The 23665-nt window shown below is 33.3% G+C and overlaps 4 protein-coding genes across 12 annotated transcripts in view; 3 read left to right on the top strand and 1 right to left on the bottom strand.

The window, feature by feature from the left end:
* LOC119643952 overlaps window positions 1-12183 on the top strand; it is a 111951-nt gene extending 99768 nt beyond the window's left edge. For all 3 annotated transcript variants that reach the window (XM_038043473.1, XM_038043464.1, XM_038043481.1), the window contains exons 5-6: window positions 11217-12050; window positions 12122-12183. In XM_038043473.1, the coding sequence (XP_037899401.1) occupies window positions 11217-11989 (773 nt within the window). In that variant the 3' untranslated portion in view covers window positions 11990-12050; window positions 12122-12183. The remainder of the gene's footprint in view (window positions 1-11216; window positions 12051-12121) is intronic.
* Window positions 12184-15400: 3217 nt separating this feature from the next.
* LOC119644730 (nuclear speckle splicing regulatory protein 1-like) lies at window positions 15401-16799 on the top strand (the record flags this gene model as incomplete). Its single annotated transcript, XM_038044449.1, is given in 2 exon segments — window positions 15401-15692; window positions 15752-16799. Coding segments are annotated over 2 exon segments (1059 nt in total), but the record flags the coding sequence as incomplete, so codon positions are not given.
* A 655-nt stretch (window positions 16800-17454) lies between these two features.
* On the bottom strand, window positions 17455-19783 carry LOC119632420 (host cell factor-like). 4 transcript variants are annotated; one of them, XM_038025330.1, is made up of 2 exons: window positions 18669-19035; window positions 17455-18608 (listed from the first exon to the last, which is right to left on the bottom strand). In XM_038025330.1, the coding sequence occupies exons 1-2, from the start codon at window positions 18919-18921 to the stop codon at window positions 17692-17694; spliced, it is 1170 nt and encodes a 389-aa protein (XP_037881258.1). In that variant the 5' UTR covers window positions 18922-19035; the 3' UTR covers window positions 17455-17691. The 4 variants fall into 4 exon arrangements, with proteins under 4 accessions (XP_037881258.1, XP_037881268.1, XP_037881250.1 ...); XM_038025340.1 differs by having other exon boundaries at window positions 17455-18605; XM_038025322.1 differs by adding an exon at window positions 19768-19783 and having other exon boundaries at window positions 17496-18959.
* Window positions 19784-20094: 311 nt separating this feature from the next.
* The window catches only part of LOC119632392 (vacuole membrane protein 1), a 6525-nt gene continuing 2954 nt past the window's right edge, over window positions 20095-23665 (top strand). Inside the window, exons 1-4 of one of the 4 annotated variants that reach the window (XM_038025292.1) lie at window positions 20095-20234; window positions 20732-20872; window positions 20932-21371; window positions 21432-21713. In XM_038025292.1, the coding sequence (XP_037881220.1) occupies window positions 20983-21371; window positions 21432-21713 (671 nt within the window). In that variant the 5' untranslated portion in view covers window positions 20095-20234; window positions 20732-20872; window positions 20932-20982. Of the gene's footprint in view, window positions 20357-20731; window positions 20873-20931; window positions 21372-21431; window positions 21714-23665 lie in introns of all 4 variants that reach the window. The other 3 variants (XM_038025284.1, XM_038025305.1, XM_038025300.1) reach the window with 3 other exon arrangements.

Genomic DNA, 23665 nt, shown 5'->3' with positions numbered 1-23665 from the left:
AACGTGAACGTTCAGTTTAAAATAAGCAAAGGCATTAACTTTGAAAATTTGCATTGAAAAAGAAGAAGAAGAAAAAATCTTTTTTTTTTTTTTTTGTTTTAAGAAAAGAAGTTCTTGTTTAAAACTTTGAAACAAAAAACAAAAAAGTACAAAAACTCAGTAATGCTTCTATTCGTTTAACTCGTCGGGCCCACACACACTGCACACTCCTATTTATAAAATGATCGAATGTATATATATGTATATATGCGAATTTAAATCAAATGCTTTTTTAATTGATTTTTTAATTGATTTTAATCACGAAAAAAAGTTAACATTCGATATTTTACTAATCTGCTGATGTTTTTGACGAGTTTCCGAAAATTTAATATAATTCATTTTCATTCATTTCGTGAATGAAGATTCTCTCTATAATATCTACAGCGAATCAAATCTATCGCTAACAAAGCTATTTAATTTTATTTACATAAAAAATGAAATTTTTTCTTTTATTTTTCTTTACATATTGAAAGAAAATGCTTGAATGAAATTTTTCTCTTTTGAAAAGAAAAAGACGAAGAAAAAGAAAATATTCTTTTTATGCGTGCATGTGTGTATTAAGAGAGAAAAAACAAAAAAAACAAAAAATGATTCCAAAAAGCTAATAAAATAAACATAAAAAAGATTTCGAGTAAAGCTATATAAAGCAGCAACACTCAGCATTAAACCAAATTCAGATTATAAGAGCGATACTCGTACATTAAGTTTTATTGCTCATCTGTAAGCGTATGTGCATATTTAAGTGCGGATACAAAATTTAGTCATAGTGAATGGCATTTAAAATGAAAAAAACAAAAAAAATTCCTTAAAATGAAAAGAGAGAGAGAGAGAATGTGAAGAAATCGTGCACTGCACAAATAATAATCAGACGTTAACATCATTCACGGATTGTGCACTATCGTATCGTATCGTATCGACAGTGTTGATAACATTCTGCAAAAAGAAAAAGAAAATGTAATTTTATGTATGTTTGTGTGTATGTGTGCGTATTGAAGAGCGTATCGAATACAAAGGATAAAGAGCGAGGGAAAAAGCGAATGCGAAGCCAATATTAACGCTACAAACAATTGATAGTAATGGCAGCATATCGAGTTAACAGCAATACTCATCTCTCAACCATCAGTTCTAGTTACCAATTGCTTTGACAGCAATTTTCAATGAACCAAATATTGTGTTTTCCTTGCAAGCACAAAAAAAAAAAAAAAAAAAAAAAAATCACATACAATGATCCCCGATACTAACATGCTTAGTCATAATCTCAGTTGGATTTGGTAATTTTACGAATTCTCCTCCCCCTCATCTTCTTGAATAACTCGATATTCCCCATTCTTTTTAAATCAGATCGCAACCATCGTATAAAGTTTTTTTATGAGCAAATAGCATATATTGGGAGAGACAAAAAAAGTGATAAGAAGAGACAACAAAACCCCCTATAGGATGGGGGAGAGAGAGAGAGAGAGAGAGAGAGCGACGATGGATGTGATAATGAAAAGAAAAGTGAGAGCAGTACACCAACTACTTACATGCATATGCACTTAAATGAACGTAACAATTTATGGTATGCGTGCGCTGATGAATGTCACTTAAATTCAGACTTGGATTTAGCATTTGTGTGTACGTAACATATGCACAACGCGTTCACGATTTACATACTTTATCGTAAGTGGTTCAATGCCATACAATCATTTCAAAAAGGAAAAATCTTGGAATTGTTTTAAAAGAGCATTTTATACGATCTTAAACAATAGAAATTTTCAAAATTGAACAATGTCGTGAATGCATTGAAATTTCTCGAAAGTACTTAGAATTGCGTGTTGCGTCTCCTACACCTAATTCTCTTTTTGTACGAACATTTTTAACACGAGTTAAAAAGAAAAAAAATTCTCTTTATGAATTTTTTTTTTCATTCTCACTCCTCACAAACATGCATAGACTAAAGACGTAAGATTTAGTTTGATGTTTCAAAGTATAATTGATTTTTTATAAAATATTTGAAGAAATGAAATTTGTAAGCACAAAATAAATTCTTAAGTCAACTCTAAGAAGAATTTCTTAATAATTTCTTAATAATTGTACTTTTCCGTCACTTTTTAAGATCTGGAATCAATTTACTTACATTTTTTTTTTTCATTTAGTTAAAAACTTTTTTTACACGAATTTTTTTACACGAAATTTTTGGAAACGTATCTATCGTAGAAAAACGGAATTAGGTGTACATATAAATCCTGCCCGTTAATGCTTTCTATTTACCTTGCGGTTATCTTGAATCTTTGTAATTGATAAAATATTATTCACATTCGAATAAAGTTCTGATTTAATCTTTATACATATACATATCTATATTTACATGTATAAACATTGTATACATACTTAACGAATATAAAAAATGATGATCATATCCTTACTATTAGAATTAATGATATTTGATTAATATTTAATGTAAAGTAATTCAAATTCACGATCAACAGAGTAGTAAAGAGTTAATGAAAGTAAGCAAAAAATGTGTGACGACTGCACGATTTTACAAATTGATTCGACAACTTTTACTTAACAGCTGACCGTGTTTCGCTGCAACGTGACCTTCTTTGTTTCGCTCTATGTTATTTTTGCAAAGAAAAAACTACATCGGCAGATACTAGGTGGACAGACGGTGGAGAAACATGCTTGGATCGTTTTAGAAAATGTTTTTGAATCAAATCGATAATAATAATAAAAAAAACGAGTCTATCTTAAGACCCTCTGAATTCTATGTACGATGCCTGCAACACATTTATTATAGAATATAAAAATAAAAGTAATAAACGTGACTTTACCGATAGAGGGATATAATAACGACAACGACAACGACAACGTAGATTATGATAATACTAATATCAAGAATATTCGTTCTATCATAATAGTCGTATAGGGTAAAACATAGTATTAAGTGAATTTGTTTTTTTTTTTTTCATTCATTTTTTTTTAGCTTTATTGTTACTTTTGTAGAAAGACACTGAATATGTATGTAATTGATGAGCTTTTAAATCATTTCAACGCCTCTATATGTTATAGATATCTGTTTGAATGTTGTACAATTCATTTCGATTGAAATTTATCTGAAGTGAACAGCCTATCTCGCTAAAGCAAAGTGAAAGAAAGGAGAAGAAAAACAAAAAAAAAAAAAAATCCTCGCATCTGCCAATAATATGTTTTTTTGCTGATTTCAGCAAGATTTGCGATAAAAAAATTTGTGTTTTCGTTTTTTTTTTTTTTTTTTTTTGCGAATGACATTAACACAATGTCTTTTAAGTCGATTTTTTCCGATTTCTCTTCTTCCCTTCACGCACATCATAGTTGGTTTTGTCTTAGATAAAATGTGGTTATCCATCCATTATTACCGGCAAAGTAGGTAACTTCACTCATTTCATATGTTTGTAACAGAACAGAGAGAGAGTAACTTAACTCAGAGCGCATAAGGTAACGTTATTCTTGTGTAATTCTCTCATCTACTAAGAAATTCATGATTACATCGTAGAAGCATCGAACTTAGGGATATATTCTGGTGTTGCGACCTTTGTGACTTTTATTTTAATTTTAAAAAGGATTTGGATGTATACATTTTTGATCAGCATCAAATTATGAATGGATTTGTCGCCATGTTCGTTGGTCTGTCTGACTGTCTGCCCGTATAATAATTGCGGTAAACATTCTTCTGGTAGCAAAAATTAGCCGAAACATTGAAAGTCCTTGCATCCAGGTTGGTATTGAAAATAGATCAAATCGGCCGAACGCACGCCCTTACAACGTACAAGTCATTTTTCAAACATAAAAATACTTCGATTTTTTGCTCGGTACATTCAAACTCCAACAGATATAACGATAAAAATTTGCGTGTATCTCATGTAAATGAAAGAAATCGACCACGCCTATCTAATGTTATATAATCTCGGAATTTCATTCATTTATCATTCATTCGTTTATAACATCCAGAAAGAAATTTCACACTCCCCTATAAAGTATATATATTATAATATATATATATATATATATATATATATATATATAACAAATTTTGCATGTATCTAGACATGTTTGTCCATCAATCTGCCGGTCTCCGTGCCCGTCTATTCATTTGCCTAGACTGAATATTCTCCGGGATTTGAAGATGAAGATATTGGCTTCAAAGTCGATATGAATATTGGAAGTTGTTGTTGTTTTTGTTGTTGTGGATTAAATCATTGAGAAGACATACTTACAGTACAATGTTATGTAAAAATATTGTTTTAAAAAACAAAAAAAAAACAAAAACAAAAACAAGAAATGGGTATCTTGCTCTCATTACTCATAAAATGATCGTTTATTCTATTTTAATATAAAGGTAACGGATATAAAAGATTCGACCTCAGCCAACTATAATTTTCTTACTTGCTTTTGTTTTTTTTTTTTTTTTTTTTTGAAATTTCTCGCACCAAAAAAGGAAGAGACGCTCAGCTCAAGCGTGGCATGGCTTTGGTATTGAAAGAGAAATGAAATAAATAATGAAAAGTACATAAATGCTTTCTTTTTTGCAAAATTCAAGATTCTCTTCACATTTCGATCTAATCACGTATCTTCGTCCATATCTATCGATAAGCTGAAAAATCAATAAAATCCCTTTAATAATTATTCCGCCATATATATATATTGTGGTTTAACTACCTAATGACGACATTTCCGCACACGAGCAATATTCCTACAATCCTGGCGGTTATATACGGAGATACTTTAATTTACCCAGCACGCTACCTGTCCTCTATGCTGTCATATGCTTTAAATAAAAAAGTTATCCAAATTTTTGACTTAACCACCAAAAAAGAAAAAAAAAGCAGAAAATCACATCTACACATGCTGAGTAAAAATGGTTTCGTCTGAACCAAATATAATTTTTTTTTTTTTTTATTTAAATAAACATTAGCCTATACATACATTGCAGATATGCATGTGCAAAAGCGTACGCTCTACGTTCAAGTGTTCGGCATTAATACAAACATGTTATTAACGTATTTATTTATTGTTGTTGTTGTTGTTGTTGTTATCATTGATGTTATTATTATTAAAGTGATGACCGAAAGATGGGGCATACGTTTTATCAATACGTTTGCAACATCCAAAAGGAAGAGTCTCAACAGACCCCATAAAGTATATAAATTTTGCTTCGATTTCATTATGTACGTCTATCGGTCTATCAATCCGTCCGTCTGTACATCTGCCCGTTTGTCCATCTTCTTATCTATTCATCTGCCCATGTATCTGTCTGTCCGTTAGTCTACGTAATGTCCTTTTTTAAAAATTCTTCTTCTTCAAATCTTTCCCAGTCATTGGATATTTCTATACGTAAATTGATATTGAAAATGGATCAAATTGGGTCAAAGAATACGCTCACAACATACAGTAAGTAAATTCGGAAAACATTTGTTTTCAAATGCAAACAAAGGAAACGAACGATTTTTGTGTCATGGTTCATTATATATTCTGTGGGCATTACCTACACAGTATGTGTACAAAAATGAAAAATATCACTCATTCAATATTTTTAAAGTATCGAAAGCTTTATAGGTTTCGAGGTTCCTCGTTAAAAATGAAGATGCTGGGTATAGGAAATTCGTTCGCACTAGAATATAATTTTCTTACTTGTTTTTGTTGCAGTTATTTTATATATTGTTGTGATTCAATCGACAAGATTTCTCACTGTCCTATCTACGCTGCTGGTGGTGGTGGTGGTGGTGCTGCTGCTGCTGCTGTCGATGCTGCTGTTTCTGTTGCTGTTTCGGTTGCCGTTACTATTGCTGTTGCTGGTAGATGCGTTAATGCATGACCTGGTATCAAATATACAATGGCAGTAGTAGTAGTATCGGTCGGCTTGTGTATATATGCCGGCAATCTAGCATACATACACTTATACAAATAGGCACAATAAACAAAGCAACTGCCATTATTGGCCTCATTAATGTTTTGTACATAAATTTTATATAATAATAATAAGTACTGCATTTAATGTTTCATCTCTGTGTGCAGATGAATACTTATGCCTGATATGCAATCATTTGATTTATTTTCATTTAACCATAATTGAAAATTGCAAAACTATGTTATGTTCATGTGCACGTTTTCATATAAGGTGGGTGTGTACGTATAGAGAAAATTTGCTGTTGGTTGTGGATTAACAGCGATTATCGATTTCAACAATTCACTTAAATACCATTTGGAAAATATCTTCATCTTTTAGCCCAAAACTTCATCAAAAGCTTAAATATTTCTAAAATATAAATGCAACGCACTTCTAATTAATAATTGATAAAAACGTAATTCAAAAAAAAAAAAAATTTTTGAAAATTTAAAAAAATAAAAAAAAACGAACAAAATAGCCCAAGATCGGTCAGCCGAAAAATGCCTTAAAGCGAGTTTTAAATCTCGTCCGATTCTCTACCAAATACACATATATGTACATGTACATGTATATCAAAAAGGTCTCTTGTCCCAACAGTTAACCGATAGGAAGAACAGGTGACCTCTACTAAGTTTTTAAATCCATATCTGCGATAGGTTTTAAGTTACCTTACACCTTAGTTTGTTTGTTGAGACTTGGAAATGCATCTTTTACAAGCTTTGCCCTTAAAAAGAATTTGATGGACGGACAGGCTCGCTTAAAAAGACTTAAAGGACTCACGCAACGAAACGCCAATCTAACCAACACAGCGATCAAGTGTGGTAGACAGTTAAATGTTTGCCACTGGCAAAATTTTCTATCGGAAAATTTCCTCATGATTTTCACACTTAGCTCTTTAAATGAATCGAAAATGGGATTTTTTATTAACTATAAAGTATAATAAGAGATCGCGTTTCGATCGAAATCCATTTCGACTTAATTAAGAGATTTTAAGCGAATTTAAGCGAGAAAAAACCCGATTAAGTCAATGAATTGAAAACTCATGGCATCCATGTTAAAATTTTGAAAAGTTTAACTTTCTCGCTTGCTTTATTCGCACTCACTCGCATTAGGCATAGACAGGGCTGCCGCGTTACAGCTTTTTCATTATTTTCCATTATTGCAGCTTTTATACCCGTCAGCGAGGGATGAGAGATCTATTCATTTTGTCAAAACGCATGCGACACCCAGGGGGAAAATTTCAGAGACAACATAATAAATATGTACATATATTTCTGATTAGCATGAAATTCTGAATCGATTTATATATGTCCGTCTGTCCGTTTGTATACAGTCTGTTATAAACATTTTCTTGGCCACAACAATGCAACTATCATCATCAAATATGGCGCAAACACTGGAAATTCTTGCATGCAGATTGCTCTTGACAATGCGCCCATCTATATAGTGCTACATAAAGTGAAGGACATCTCTATATTCTTCTCATTACTCCCAGAGATGAATTTATATATATATATATTTAAATCTATATTTTATAACCGATCTTATAGTATCTGTATAAAAGAGGAAAAAATTGATCACGCCTACCCAATATTACATTTGTATTAAAATTTAATTTCAGGAAGCGTTAAAACTCCATAAAGTATATGCTCCTGAGCATGTCCGTATGTTCTTCTCTCCATCTGTGTGTGTGGCCAACTGTGTGGTGGTAACCCACAAATTTCGCCTGAAAAAACTGCTCAAAGGGCATGTCCATGCAACAAAAACTAAGAACACTTTTGCTTTGCTCCATGGTTCCTGCTCATTACTTATAAACAACAACAAATACACAATGTGAACTTTAACTTTTCTTCTAATAAATAGAAAAAATTACTCCTACCCATCCAATATTATGGAGTACGAAAATCTAGTTTTGTTTTTTTTCCTCCTTTTAATTTCTGCTATACTATATGATAACGATGATGACCGGTAAGCTCGGGTAAAAAAGCTCGGCATCATTATAATGATATCTCGATTACAGTTCGTTTAATAACTAAATAATTAATTAACTAACTATATCTAAAACAATATACATAAACAAATAATTAAAAGGAAAGTAACTAACTACACCAGAAGATGTTAAGCGTGGGCTTGTTTCGTTGGATAAAATTATTGGTTGACATTTTGAATCAAAAACAACAAACAAAATTCCATTCATGCAACGTTGATTAGGAAAATTTTGTAAACTTCTATCAAACGACATCCACTTGTGACAGGGTTTTGCCAACCAAAAAAATAGTAAATACGAAGATGAAGTTCCGCGCGCGCATTGTTGTAGAAAATTTGCATAATCCAACAATATGTAATCATTTGAACTAAAAATTTAAAAAAAAAAAAATAAAAAAAATATTTCGGATCAATAAGTTACGATCTCATGAAAAATTTCATAAATGCAACTGAGCATATACGTATTACGTAATAGCTATATATGAATGTATTTTTAAAAAAGAATCATTTATATATGATATAACATCCACGGTTCTCTATGAGCATTTCTCACTACTCTATGCATATACAGAGTAAAAGATGTTGTATTCCATAAATAACATGACAAAGTCCATCGCAATGTATTGAAAATTAATTTGATCCAAATCTCAATAAGAAGTTTGGAACTACGAAATGAAGGGCTTTTTGTGTGCAAAAATAAAGCCAAACCGTTCTTAAGCCGTTCAAGAGAATAACAAAATTACAAGCTAACGTTTGAAGGTAAGGGTAAGGGTCCTTGAGCAGGGTCTTTTAACTCTTACAGCAAACAATTTGGTCAAAGAGAATGTAACGCGCGAAATCAACAAGTGGTTATTGCGACACGACTTGTTGAAAGAAATGTGACTAAAATTAAACTTCTTCGACCTCTGCCTTAGAATAAAGCTATAAAGGCTAAGCCGTAGTCGGATTTTCTTAAAATTAATGAACGAATACCGTAAAAAACGCAGAATATAATCTGATCTGATATAATCATATCGCCTCAAGGAGAATGTATATCTGAGTACACGATTACAAAATCGTTTCAATTTCTTCAAGTTCGAAATACTCGTAGAACTCTAAACTTTAACTTGATGCCACATCGAAGCTGAGTTATTTTCTCTACGTATTGTAGTTTCAATAATTCCTCTTAGCAGACCATTGTTATTATTCTGCTAATTCCTTTTCAAAATTTGTTGTAATTATAAGGAACGATCTGGAAAACGATAGAGTCACATCACGGCTAACTTTGTATGCGGCCATTACATACCGAATGGGGAAGACCAACCAGTCGTATTCGAAAAGTTTAGAAATCTTTTCTCTTCATCTCTCTCTCTCTCTTTCTCTCTCTCTCTCTCTCTCTCTCTCTCTTTCTCTCTCTCTTTCTCTTTCTCTCTCTCTCTCTCTTGCTAATTCCACCGTCATGCGGAACGTGTCGTAAGTCTCTTCATTCCCATCAATTCGATAATTTTCAAGGTCAAAAGTGCAAAGACGTTCTCATGTCTATATCAATAAAGAACGCATAGATCTAACTGAGGAGCTAAGCTTAGATATTCGCTCATGAACATCGTCTTATCCGCATTAATAGCCGAGTAGGTAGGATTTGCGGCCACTAAGTCGATGTTCGCGAAATGTGGGCTAAAGGCATACTTGCATACGTAGCAATAACCAATCGGTAAAAGCACAACACTTACCAATCGGTCAAACGCCCATTAGGCTGCAGTCACATTCTATCTCCCTCTCTCGATCTCTTTCCTCGCTCTTTTCTGACTGTCACCATATTAACTGAGTAGACGACATTCGCTACTCATATAAAACAAAAACAAAAAAAAAAGAAATTTTAGGAAATATTCTATAGTAACCTATACAGTGGCACCTAATAAAACAATATTTTTTACAACTACAAATTTATAGATTTTTTATACGAGTAGCCCTTAATGTACATATGGGATTTTTCCATCTCCCAACTATCGCCTATTTTTCTGTCCAGATTTCGCCACTTCTATTTGCGAATCCATGATCTGCAAATTGCCTATATATATATATATATATATATACATATATGGTCTCCGTGGTCGCACTCAGGCAATTGGACAGTTTATATCGCAATCTTCTCTTTCCATAAAAGCTTGTCATTAATACATATAAACGTTTACAGCCAAAGTGTGAATGTACTCCGTGACTTAAACGCCCATTGACACTCTATACAATGAAATGAACTTTGCCCTTTGTATCATCCCAAAATCGATTGAACATAAAAAAAAAAAAAAAAAAAAAACCAGAACATATCGCATCAAAAGTCGAGAAAATTAATTAAAACTTGGGAAAGATCATTTCCAGTAAAATGATTACAATTACGCGGCGGACGTGTTGACGCGTAAACACGTGCTCTGCTCAAAGAACAAATTCCGTAGACTACGTGCATTCGATCGGTTTTCGATTTACGGATTTTTTTTTCTTTTTTTTTATTATTATTATATTAGCGCATATGTCCCCAAGATATGTTGACAGTTATCAGCCATTTTGCATTTTTAGATTTTTGGTTTTTTTTTTTCTGGAGACATATAAAGGTTAGACATGTTTTAATATGCTTGGCGATTTTTTGCTATAGGACCTATTGATCAAAGAGACTGTGTTTGACGATGCGCACATAGAACGTCACAGCACGTCAACAATCGATGAAAACGATGAGAAGAAAAGTTTTGCTTGCCTCATATCATTTAATTTGTTTCGGATGAATGACTTGTGGCATTATAATGCGCCAGCAGCTCACAAGTCATTGCTTGTTTGTAATATTTTTGGCCAAAAACAAAATCGTAATCATACCGCAGCCACCATATTCTCCGATCTTGGCCACATGCGTCCCTTTCTCCATCTCACCGGAACAGGAGGATTTTTGTGACGATTAGGGAGATCAAGCGGCATCGTTAGAAAAGCTCACGCAACAAATCACTGGCATAAGTGTATTATATCTGAGGGGCTTGTTAATTTGAAAGGGACAAAGTAGATATTGAATAAATATATCACCTTTTGATTTGTTGCATACGTACTTCGCATATGTAATACATGTATGTATATCTACATTCAAACAAACATTCAAGCAACTTTATTAAGGTTTAAGAAGCAAAGAAGTTGGTATTCATGCTGAAACTCAGTAAACGATCTGTTGTTGATTGGCTGACTTGCAGAAGAAGAAGAAGAAGAAGAAGAAGAAGAAGAAGAAGAAGGAATATTCTCTTTGCATATATTAATTTTCTCTTCACATTTTTAGGTTATGGGAATATCGCGCCTCGCACTACTTTAGGACGTTTAGTGACACTGGCTTATGCATTTTTTGGGATACCTCTGACGTTAGTATATCTTTCTAGTACGGGTGGCATATTGGCGAAAGTAGCGCGCGAAGTCTTTTCAAAGGCTTTATGTTGTTGCTTATGCTCGAATTGTGGTTACTGCTGTTACGATGAGAAACGTATGGCTGAGAAGGAGAGACGAATGAAACGGAAACGCCAACAAGAGGAATTGAGGAAACAACAACAGGCGACCATTCAAGAGCCATATTATGTACGTTCAGGATCTATGGCTGATGCGTATCAAACGCCTGAAAAACAATCATTAGGTAACAGTAGTCTACATATGCCCGATTTGGATTCAGTAAGTGCCAGCGAATCGCGCGGCAGTATGCACGGTTTAGCGATATTGGCGCCAGTTTTATTATGCTTTAGCATGATGATCATTTATATATTATTTGGCGCTGCGGTCTTATACCGTTTAGAGGACTGGCCTTTATTGGATGGCATTTACTTTTGTTTTATGAGTCTATCAACGATCGGTTTTGGTGATATGATGCCCGGTTTCCGACGTGATTCCACAACTACCATATGGTTTTGTTCGATTTACATAATGTCTGGTATGGCTTTAACGGCCATGTGTTTCAATGTTATACATGAGGAGATTGTGAATCGTATAAAAATTGTTGTAGAATTTAAAAAGACTTCAACAATGGAAACAACGAACGAGGAGCCTGGTTATTATATGCCACCTTGACACTATGAAAAGAAAACCAATTTATATCCAAGAAATCCCACCGAAGAAACTTTGGTTACCGGTAAGTCATAATGCGAAAATAAGAAAAACAGAGAATTAAAAAAAAGTATTCATATCCATCTCTCATCTTAGGTACTCCAACTTCTCTAGTGTTTGGAAGTCATCAGGAGAATGAATTAAATAATATGCACGTCTTGAAAGATTATGTAAATCATGAGTTGGTGCCAATACTGACAATGGATCCAAATAGTGCTGCCTCCTCGACAACTAATCTATTAAAGACTAGTGTAGCTTTACCCCTAAATAATATTCCAAGCATTCCAACGAGCGCACCAGCTTCCTGCCCAACTCTGACCGCATTGAATAGCCCTCTGTTAGATAATCTCACACCTACAACGCAATCATCATCGTTGGACTCATCGAATGGCTGTAACGGTAGCGCTCATGCATTAAAAGGTGTCTACACCTTAGCCGAGGAGCCCGAACTTGAAGCCCAAGAGACTCAAATCGATCGCATTTAGGCACACACTCCGTACACTAAACTCAAATATTTCATATTTATTCAACTTAGCATGAAAAACTATTCCATATATTATTCGATAATAATTACTTTGTATATAAAATTTAGAAAATAACGTAACTTGCTATATATAAAAGATTATATTAAAGAAATTCGAAGAAAAGAGAAAATGAATTAATGAACTAATTTATATAAAATTTAAGATCAATTCAGCGAGAGAGAAGTGAATGTTATGTGAAAAAAAACAAAAAAACAAAAAAAAAACAACAACAACAAGAGAATGAAAAATCAAAACTTAAATAATTATTCATTAATTTTAATTTAGGAAATTGTTGTTGTATGAAAAATACTCAAATATATTTGACTGAATTTTGAATGAAATTTTTATATATACATATATATATACATATATATATATATATATAAAAATGATCCTCGATTATAGAGCATCGATTAATGTAATTAAAGCAGAATGAAAGAAGACATAAATGTGAAGAGTTCTTCAGAATATCAATTTAGTATTAAATTGAATTGTATAACAATGTAAAATTAAAAAATTTTTTTTTTTTCAAATTTTCTTTCAATTTTTTTTTTTTTTTTTTTTTTATTTCTTCTTCTTTGCAATCTTTCGTTTATATACAAGTGAACAAAAAAAACAAAAAAATTGGATTTAGTCGTAAAAAGGAAAATGACATAATCTTAGTAAAATGTATTAGAAAATAATAAATTGATAAACAATTAACGTATAATTAAGTTAGAGAATAATAAAATAAGATTGTTTACTTCTTAAAAGAAAGAAAGAAAAAAATTTAAATAAAATAAAACTAAACTTTTTTTTTTTTTTGAAAAAAAAAAAAAACAAAATTTCAATAAAGAAAAAATTTTAAATATATATATATATATATATATTTATATATATATATATATATATATGAAATGAATGAAATCTAAATTTAAATATATACTTGTCTTCTATATATATTTTCCCTTAAGTTGCATTCTGTGTCCCTTTTTTGCCTATACAGACAATATTCGCCCGCTTCCGCAATTAATCACTGCAATCGAAATGATATTCGGATGCGTAACCGAATAGGGTAAGAATTGCGATTATCAAGTCAGTGGTTCAAATCTCAAGTGCGGTAAAATTTACTTAAGTTCTAGCTATAGAACATATTAGACTAATCACTAGGCTTCAGCCGTCACCTCTCTAATCCCTTTTACTTTACTCACTTCTTTCTGAGATCGACGTATCGTATTACTTGGATAAGGGACCATTCCGTGAGTGCATTGGTCATATTAAAAAAAAAAAAAAAAAACACAATCACATCTTTGAAGCCGAGATGAAAGAATCCGCAGCACGTATCAACACCCTCCTCCACCTGTCTCCTCGCCAACCTGGCAAGCATTAAATTAAGTAAGAATCGTTATCGGTAAGAGTTGATGCTATGTCATGTCTGAGAGTAATTTTGAAACGCATACTCAACTCTCTGCTGATGATGAATGTCTTAAGTTACGGTAATTATACAATCTGAACCTGTACTTGCCAGTTCAAGTTAAATATACCGTTGCGCGCTCTACTGCATTAAAGTGATCTCCCGCCGGTCGTTTTATAGCACGAATAGTCGTCACAACTGCATTACGCCTTTTCTCCTATAACGTGAAAGTCGGAGAACACGCTTCATTTCTTGAAATTCTCTTTCTACGACTTCTTAGCATTCAAGTTGTAAGTAATCTATCTTCACAAATCTTTAATCGGACAGATGCAGTTTTTTAGGTCGATTGATCATCCCAGTGGCGTGTTAATACCCCGCGCCATATCTAACTTATTAACTGAACGTTCACTTATTCTTTTTCGTTCAGCTCTATACTGAAGAAGCTTCCATGACTCACCTTAAATGTTTTTAAAAGAAAATCAGCCTCATTCAGCCTTTAGGTCTTTTTATGTACGTTGTTCAAACGCCCTTTCATTTTCCCTTTCTAATTTTTCCAAGCATATATTATGCTGTGAGGCTACCCTGGTGCCGGGACTAACTCACCAGACTCCACGTATGCCTCGTGCAACCAAATTTATTTTTTTTGGAAAGTTTCGTTCGTCATGTTTTATTTTACTTCTTAAGCTTACTACTTATTCGCTCTTAGCTAAGCAAAACAGAGACAAAAATAAAGCTTTCGCTTGATGGTGTGTTGGTCGGTTGGCTGTTGCCAGTTCAAAAGGAGAAAAACCACAAGGCTGAATTAGTCAGTCTCTTGACTCGGACGACCGTAGAAATCGCCTATTTCGGACTCCCGGCAACCTTGCTTTTACACAATCTTACCATATCAACTATCTTCTACTATTGTCTTCACTACTTTAATCTAATACTTCACCCTCCGAGACAAAGGCCATGTGAGTTGAAAACGAGAAATGGCTTTCACTCCTCACAATGCTTACAAATCATTTACTTGGTACATTATTTTACAGAATTGAATCCCTCTGGTCTGTTAAGTTGCGCATTTAACATAGCTGATTAGCGTTAACATTTAAGTTGTTAAGTTGGGCTTTTAACCATTTATATATATTATAAGCGACTCTGTGCTTTGCCTTTCAACAGGGAATTTAGCGAGGGCGTTGTTTAAAAATTATGACGGTTTAATTCTAAGCTAACTTGTAAAATACAAGAAATTTTAAATGTTCGATATTAACCTTTGACACATTCAATTAGGTAAAAATCTTCACACTTTCAAGCATGTATGACATTGAGAATCTATGACTAAGAAAATAGGATTACGATCATTTAAAGTCTCTGAAGGGCTAGTCAGCAAACATTGTACGAATATATGTATACTAGTTATACATTTTAACTCACCTCTCCCCATAGGTATTATGCATGAGTTGAACGTCGGGACTCTTGCCATTCAGGCGGATGGCGTTGATCGCAAATCCAAACAACAGGTTTTAGTTGAAGTACATGCTCAGACAACGAACTTTGTGTCCACATTGGCAATTCATTTGTTTTGACTCTCGCAACATTCAAAAAGCAGGCCAAGAATATTATATTCAAGTATTGTTAGCATGATTTGTTATATGCACTCTCTCTCTCTTATAAAATTAACAATCCTGTGCTATGCGCTGCACCAGAAACTTTATTGATAGTTAATTAAAAATCAGCTGCAACTAACCAATACAACAAATATGTCAAAGCAGTGAGAAAAAATTTTATTTTTTAAGAAATTAAATGTTTTTAATTTTATCTCTTCTTTAGGTATAGACTTATCCTGCCTAATCAGCAGAAGAATTCGGTGTTGACGAAAGAAATTGTAAAACCTTCCATATTCGATGAAAGCAGTAGTTCCGAATCACAAGATGGCAGTGGAAGTCCACCGAAATTAAGAAAGAACAATCTTGCAATAGGTCCTAGCGGTCCCAGCGCAATGAAAAGGCGCTTTGCCCGTTCTGTACTGAAAAAAGCTTTAGCAGAAAATCCCACAATATTCCAATACGACGAATTATATGATGACATGGAGAATAAGCGAACAGAAGAACAACTAGCAAAACGTCGTGAACCGAAGCAAGCCAAATATATTATGAAATTAATAGGAAGTAAGGAAAAAAGAAAATTAGAACATGAATTATGCATCGAAAGACAAGTGCAGAAGGAGCGTGAAGCCGAGGGGGGAAAATTTAAGGATAAAGAATCGTTTGTTACCACCACATATCGTAAAAAATTGGAGGAAATGCGCAAATTAGAAGAACAGAGTAAACGCGATGATTACCTGGAAAATGTCGGCGATGTAACTTAGCAAAGAGACTTGGATGGTTTCTATCGCCATTTGTACGAGCAAAAACTTGGAACCGACAAACCAATAAAAAAATTAGAATTAGAACCTCAGGAAACGACGTCATACAATACTAATACCGAACAAATTTCTTACAAACCCATAAAATCAGCTAAAGCTGCTCCCAATAGAGCTTATAGGAAGCGTAAATGCTCAGATGAAGATGAAAAAGTCGGTGCAGACGAAAATGGACGCAAAAAGGGAAAAGGGCATTTAACAAACAACATCGATGCCGATTCAGATTTTAGTATCGATGATTCTAGTTCCGACGCTTGTTCAAATGAAGACGAAAGCACTGAGAAGAAAGCTTCACCACAACAAGTTAAAAAAAATCATAAGTTAATGCGAACTTCTGCTAATACAATTGCTCTAAATTTTGAGTCGTTAAAGCAAGTTGATGAGGGGAATAGTGCGACAAAGGAAACTAATCAAAGTGATGAAAACGCAAAAGCTGATGTTAAAATCCGTGTCATGCTAAACGTGATAAAAGTCAAATTTGGGGTAAGCGTACTGTGGGTGCAGTTTTCGAAGACGCTGTTCGACATTATTATGAACGTGGTGCAGCTTAAAATTTAAATTAAATGCAATGTACTGCGTAATTTGTTTCATTTGGATATATTAAGTATATAAATTTATGAGTCTTTTCAGAGAAGATTTAAAAGCTCCACTAATAGGTTACCAAAAATTTAATTGTTGTTGTAGAATTCGCAACGACGGTATTATAAGCGTTTACAATTTTTTTTTTTTATTTTTTTATTATGTTTCGACCTTGATCCCGTTGATATATTGATTAAGTTCTATTAAAGTATTGGAGCTTCTATTAGCGAATTATTGCAATTTGAATGTGGCGGTACGTTTTACCGTTTGCTTATTAACAGCGGCCGTGTGTGGAATCGCCTTAAATGATGATATACCAGCGCATAATGCCGTCTTTTTGACATATGATCCTGATTATTGCTTAACGAACGAAAGCAGAATGTTGTTAGACGAAATTTAGATAAACAATTGCAACTCATAGAAGGTAAAGTTATTTCGTTTATGGATTGGTATTTGAAATATTTATTGTATTCTCAATTTTCTCTTAATTACAGATGGTTTAGAAAAATATCTCAATTGTAAAGAAAATTAAAAAAGCTGTTTAATCATCAATAATTATTGCATTTAACCACAAAAATTGTAATTTTGGTTAGCGAAAACACTTGTCTTTTCCGTTATCCCGATTTAATTTTTTTAAGATTTCCTGCTTTTGTAAAAACTATTTCGGTACGCAAGTAAACAAATATAAAAAAGAAAGTTAATCAATTCTCAATAAGAAGTAAAATAGAACGAAATGTTATTCTTAATCGATAATCTATCAGCTTAGTAACTAATTTTCAGCTCCTGGCGGTAGCATTAAGCGATTTGGTGCAGCTCCAGTGGCTGCTTTAAACCGTTTGCTGGGTGATGCACCTCCTAATTCTGGTTTTATCCGTGTAGGTGAAAGTAAACTACCTTGTCCCAGACCAGTGGCGTTTAAACCTTGTACCGGATCCTGCAGCCACCTGACTTGAGTGGCCGGTCCATAGCCCTTTTCATTACGTGCTGCAATTCGAAATATTATAGCCGGTTTATTAGAGCAATCCACGTGAGCTTGTGCCAATGAAATGTGAGAAACAGTGCACTGATTAGCTGCGCCCACATAAACACGTACGAAAGCTAATTGCGCCGGCATACGTTGGCTAGCTTTGCCTTCTTTTTCTTTATTTGATTTAACGGCCAAATAAACGGAATATTCTACGATTTCATTAGAACTCATGCAGCTCGGGGGCGGTTCCCAAGTTAAATGGGCACCCTCCGATGATTTCGATATTTTAATTGCAGAAGGAGCTCCCGGAAAACCGGGTAAACATGTTTTAAAACTGGAAATTTCACTCCATTCACTCGCACCCACCGAATTAATAGCTCTGATACGAAAACGGTAGGCTGTGCCGGGTTCTAGATTAATACGTTGGTATTTTGACAAATCTGGTAAATTGTCCGAATTTAGATTAAAGCCTGATGAATTCCATTCTAAATTATCTATGTAGTTATTGACAGTCGTAGATAAACCATTAAATATGCCTACAGTATGCCATTTCACATCTTCTTCATCTTGAGGTGTTTTCAGATTCATTGAAGTGTTAGATACAAGAGGCAAAGGAGTTTTGTCAGTTGATTTTTCTGACTTGGAAACTGAAGCCTCTAAAGGCTGATTTGCAGAGTTAGTGTCTGTAGGTACGGATAAATTACCAGTAGAAACAGCTGCTAAAGTAGCCAAGTTCTCTTGATTAGTTTCTGATGCACCACAATTAACAGCAGCATTACCAGTAATCGGCAAAGAATCGCTCGAAGAAGCGGGAGTTTCTTGCGAAGATATATCGCCAGGATTCTGGGTATCCATTTGCTCGCCAATCGGACCGCTGCTGGATTCTTTCATATTTGTTGATTCATTATTCATTAAAGATGAATCATTATGTGCAGGCTGTTCTGTATCCATTGGTTGATTCAATTCTGTACCACCAGAATTGTCGGCTGCAGAGACCGCCGATCCATCTGGAAAAGATGGTTCCGTTTCCATGACTTAAAAATAACGAGAGAAAACGTGTTATCTTCCACCTAAAATGGAGAAATTTTTTCAATAAGACTTATATATTAATAGAAAAGAAATAAAGTCGCATCAAAAAGTAAAAATAAATCTGGCAAAAAAGAGTTTGTTTTACCAATTTTTGTTTACTAAAGGCAATGCTATAATTACATTTTGAAACAACTCTGTCTTTAATAGAAAACAACAGAATTCAATACTGCCAACATTAGCTAAAATATCTTGCTGCTTATTATCAAAACTTTTTAATAATTATCCGATCGTTAGTTAGATAAATAAAATTATACTCATTGTGCAATAGTAAAACGTAATTTATACTTCAATATTATTAAATTGGAGAATGTATACGTAGAAAAGATTACATTCCAAGCAGTATTTGGATTGAAATGAGGCTTTCATAGTGCATGAAAGCAAGCGTGCTGCTTAAAAATAATGTGCATCCGATTAAAATTTTGATATGTGCGATAATTTGCGAAAATGTATAATTGATTCCATTAATTGTAACTCCTTTTTGATATACATTAAGCGTTGCCAATCATGTTATTAACACATAACTATTTAACGCTCACTAGTGCTTTGAAATGTATTTCTGTTTTCGAACTTCATTTTTATTGCAATTCTATTTGACGTAAGCATGCTTCCTATGTGTGTTCACTGTAATCGATTCCCACCTAACTCAGATGTTAAGTATTTTTTTAATCATCAAATGAGAATTTGTCAACTGTGTAAAGAAGAGTAATTGGAAAATGTTTAATTAAAATTAAATTGAATATCTCTTTGAAAGAATTAAAAATATTTGGTTATATCTTTAAAAATACTTACAAAATTTTCCAAGTTTACAAATCAAAGGTAAACCGTACCATAAAGACAAAGAAAATAAAAGTTAAAATAAAAGCAATGAGTAAAGGAGAAACAAATTACTAAGAATGTATTAGAAATAAGTAAAAATATGTACAAATCTTTTAATTCATACCGGAAAGTGTTCTTTTATTAATTTTATTAAAAACGTGTAATTATTCATATACAATAATGGACAAATTTTTCTTCTCTTTGAGATTTTTTTACAACGCTGCACGTTTGTCGTGAAGTGCTGCCAACAAAAAACTTAGTTTAACACATTTGGAATTAATGCTCTATTCTGTCTCTCTCTCTTTCTCTATGGCTTTTCATCTCGTTATTTTGTTTTTGTTTGTTTATTAAAGTTCTGTTGAATTTTTATTGGTGTTGAAAGATCATGCGTTAAATTTGCTGAGCATTTTATAGCTGTATTTGTTGCTGTAAAACGCATGGTATATTTTTTTTTTGTAAAAATTAATGTTTACATACGAAAAATTAAAAAACTTAATGAATTGTTTGCTGGTGTATATCTATTAAATTAAAGTTCCCCTCAAATGAATGGTGCAATATTAGGGTATGAAGCGTTAATATATTATCATCCAAAGAGTTCACCCTAACGATTTTTAAGGTTTCTTTTATTATATTAATGTGTTGACTACGTCGTGTGTAACAAAGTTCAGTAATCATTGCGCTGTCGTTGCTCACCTGTTTTTCATATTTTAGCCTGCATTTCTTATCAGTAGGGGTTTATATATAAACGAGCTAATTCTATAACGCTTTATTAAAAGAAAAAAATTAAAAATTTAAGATTTTATTATGGTTTTAAAGTGCGTATACAATATAGATTTTTTTTCTTAAGGGAATCTCTGCAGATGTTCTGTACTATTAAAATTTCATTGACTTAATGTTTAAATAAAGCTTCACCTTTCGTCTATTTCCTAATATTTAGTTCCCTATGTGACACACTATCCATAAAGCAAACCAACAACAACGTTATTCCTAATATTTGGCATAAGACAGAATAAACCGTAACGTTAAGACAAATCTTAATATAAGGTCTCAACTAATAATTTTTTGCGACAAAATATATGTATGTATATATATGTATATATATATATATATCTATATATATATATATATATATTTAAGACAAATAAACAATCGCAAGAACTAAGGAAACCAAAAATCGTATCCAAATAAATGTCACAACATACAAAGAAAGACAAAGAATCGAATAATGCGCGTTTGCGTAAACAACAACAACAGCAACAACATCAGCCGTATCATGTAGATCAACAAAAAATACAAAAGACAAAAAACAGTGGCAGCGTGACTAGCCTTTCTCAACATAGTAAAAAAGTAAACGGTGGTGGCTTACAACAACTACAACATTTGCCACCAAACGCCATTGGACCTGCCGCTGCCAACAACATGAAACCTCACTTTAAATTATTTAATAATAAACAGCAAAAGGATAGAGATAGAGAGCGCGTCGAACGGGCAGGGTTAGTGTTATGGCGTCGTCCCATACCAACCTTAACATATTGTAGTTTAGAAATAATTGAATTAATTAAAACATTAGGAAAAAAGTGAGTATATCAAATTCATTTCTCTTTAAGGAAAACGAAAATATTTATTTTCTTTTACAGATTACTGCAAAGAAAGACTTGGTTCGCCATATTTATGGTTTTAGCTAGTTTTGTAGTCATTTTATACCACACACCGGGCTCTCATCAAGTGGCTTTTGATTTCTTTAAAAATAATACATGGTTTGTGTTATATTGGACTGGTTTAGGTATACTTTCGTCGGTTGGCTTGGGTACCGGCTTGCATACATTTATTTTGTATTTAGGGCCGCATATAGCCAGCGTTACCTTGGCGGCCTATGAATGCAATTCATTGAATTTTCCAAATCCGCCATATCCAGATGAGTAAGTGTAATCAATTAGAAGAAAACTTTGCTGTAATTGAGATGAATACTCTCATCCATATCAAGCAAATATACTACAAAGACGTGCGTTCCTCTTAAACGCCAAAGTAAGCTAACCATCACTTCATATATTGCCTTATATATGTTACGTTGTATTTTAAACAGCCACTTTTTAGGACAAAAATTTATATAAATATTTGCTTGCGAAGCAAAATAGATTGCAGTTCTTGTACGTATGTATATGACGTTTCACTTTTTTTCGGTCGGAGTAATTCCATTTTCTGAGTTGGTCTGTGGTAATCATTTTATAATTGTCTTACTGTTCAGAACACTTAAATCAAGTCTCCCAGGATTGGTCGCACATCAAGCTTCATGGTTAAACTCTATCGACTAAGCGATGAGCACTCTCCCAGCTGAGTTTACAAATGTAATTAAAGATACAATAGTCAAGAATTAGAATGAGTGATGTAATCATTCACACTACTTCCGCGCAATTACACTTAATGGATTGTATAACGGATATCCTGGGCAGTTTTGTGGTCCCAATAAGGATCCAATAACTCGATCGATGTTAAACGGGATCGAATATCTTCGTGCCAAATATTGATTTTCTATTTGGTATTTAGGATCCTCTCAATTTTAGCTAGCGACAGCACATAGCAACTTGAATATCACACTCGTAAACAATTTATTGCATTTATCCGGTATGTAATTTCGGATTTTGAAAAAGCAACGCTCTCTAATGTACAAGGGGATTAAAACACTGCACATCGATATTTTTGAGTTTACTTTACAAGTCAGTTATGACTTTGTTGTCCTGACAATCCCATAACCTATCCGTTAATGACATAACAAGAAGAAACTCGAAAAAAAAAAAAATGCAAGGGAAGTGCTAGTTCCACAATCAGCACCGTTCACCTTTTACAGTTAGTTAGTTTTTTTGCTCATTTCGTTGGCAATTGTGCCAATCACATCGTGCATAAAAATTTTTTTTTGGCGACAACTTGTAAACGCTTACTTAAAATTTTCCATTCAATAGTTCGCAGACGTGTTCAATACTGTAAGTTTGCAGTATTAATGAAGTACATACCGCTTAATTAATGTAACGCTCTCAGCCAATTCAGCTATGGCCGTTTATGGGCGTCTTCCACTATCCGAACAATTATGATGGCGAAAATGGAATAGAAATTGAATCTTTGACATACCATGCGATGATCATGATTGCATGAGATTTTTTCATATGTAATTGGGTCTAATTCGCCAGCAAATTGTGACCTATAGCAGAGCTTGTAAATAGTACATCGTTTATGGCTCAATAATTCCCGGGACAAACACGACTTAATTCGTTCACATAAAGAATGATGGATGTGACCACCCATTAATCCCCAAAATACTTTTGTAATATTTCAATAGTTTTTTAAGGAGCGAGTGGTGCAGAATTCATCATTTGATTCAAATATTCTTCCCTATGACATTCTTTTGCGGATTACAAAACTGACAATAGTCTCTGATGTTCTGATCCAAAGGTTACGGTGGTAATTCGTACTTTAACGCTTTCAATTAGGAACACGCTGAAGTTTTTATTGAATGCGGTTTTAGTTGGAACGCGGTACACAGATTTGGAAAATAGATTTCGCAGATCTAATGCAAAATAGTTAATATATTACTGTTTAATATTTTTAAGATTGTTAGTCATTTCTTGGCAAGAAAATTTTTTCCGACGTAGGACACTTCGCAGGTGTTCAGTGCGTGTTCAACAGCATCGACGTTGTTACGATGTCGTTTAACACGTCGCCATCACACTTTTCAAATCAATGCTAAATTTCACCGGTATTTTTTTTCGTTGAAATCCCCTGCTTAATCGACACATGAAATTCAGATTTTACCACTGTTTCGGAAATGATAAAAGTGGCGTCATCAAAACCCCAATAATTTCGAAATGATATTAAGCTG

This window comes from Glossina fuscipes, unplaced genomic scaffold, assembly GCF_014805625.2.
Source record: "Glossina fuscipes isolate IAEA_lab_2018 unplaced genomic scaffold, Yale_Gfus_2 0, whole genome shotgun sequence".
Lineage (NCBI taxonomy): Eukaryota > Metazoa > Arthropoda > Insecta > Diptera > Glossinidae > Glossina > Glossina fuscipes.
The sequence above is the reverse complement of the archived record's forward strand: the minus strand, read 5'-3'. Positions and strand labels throughout refer to the sequence as shown.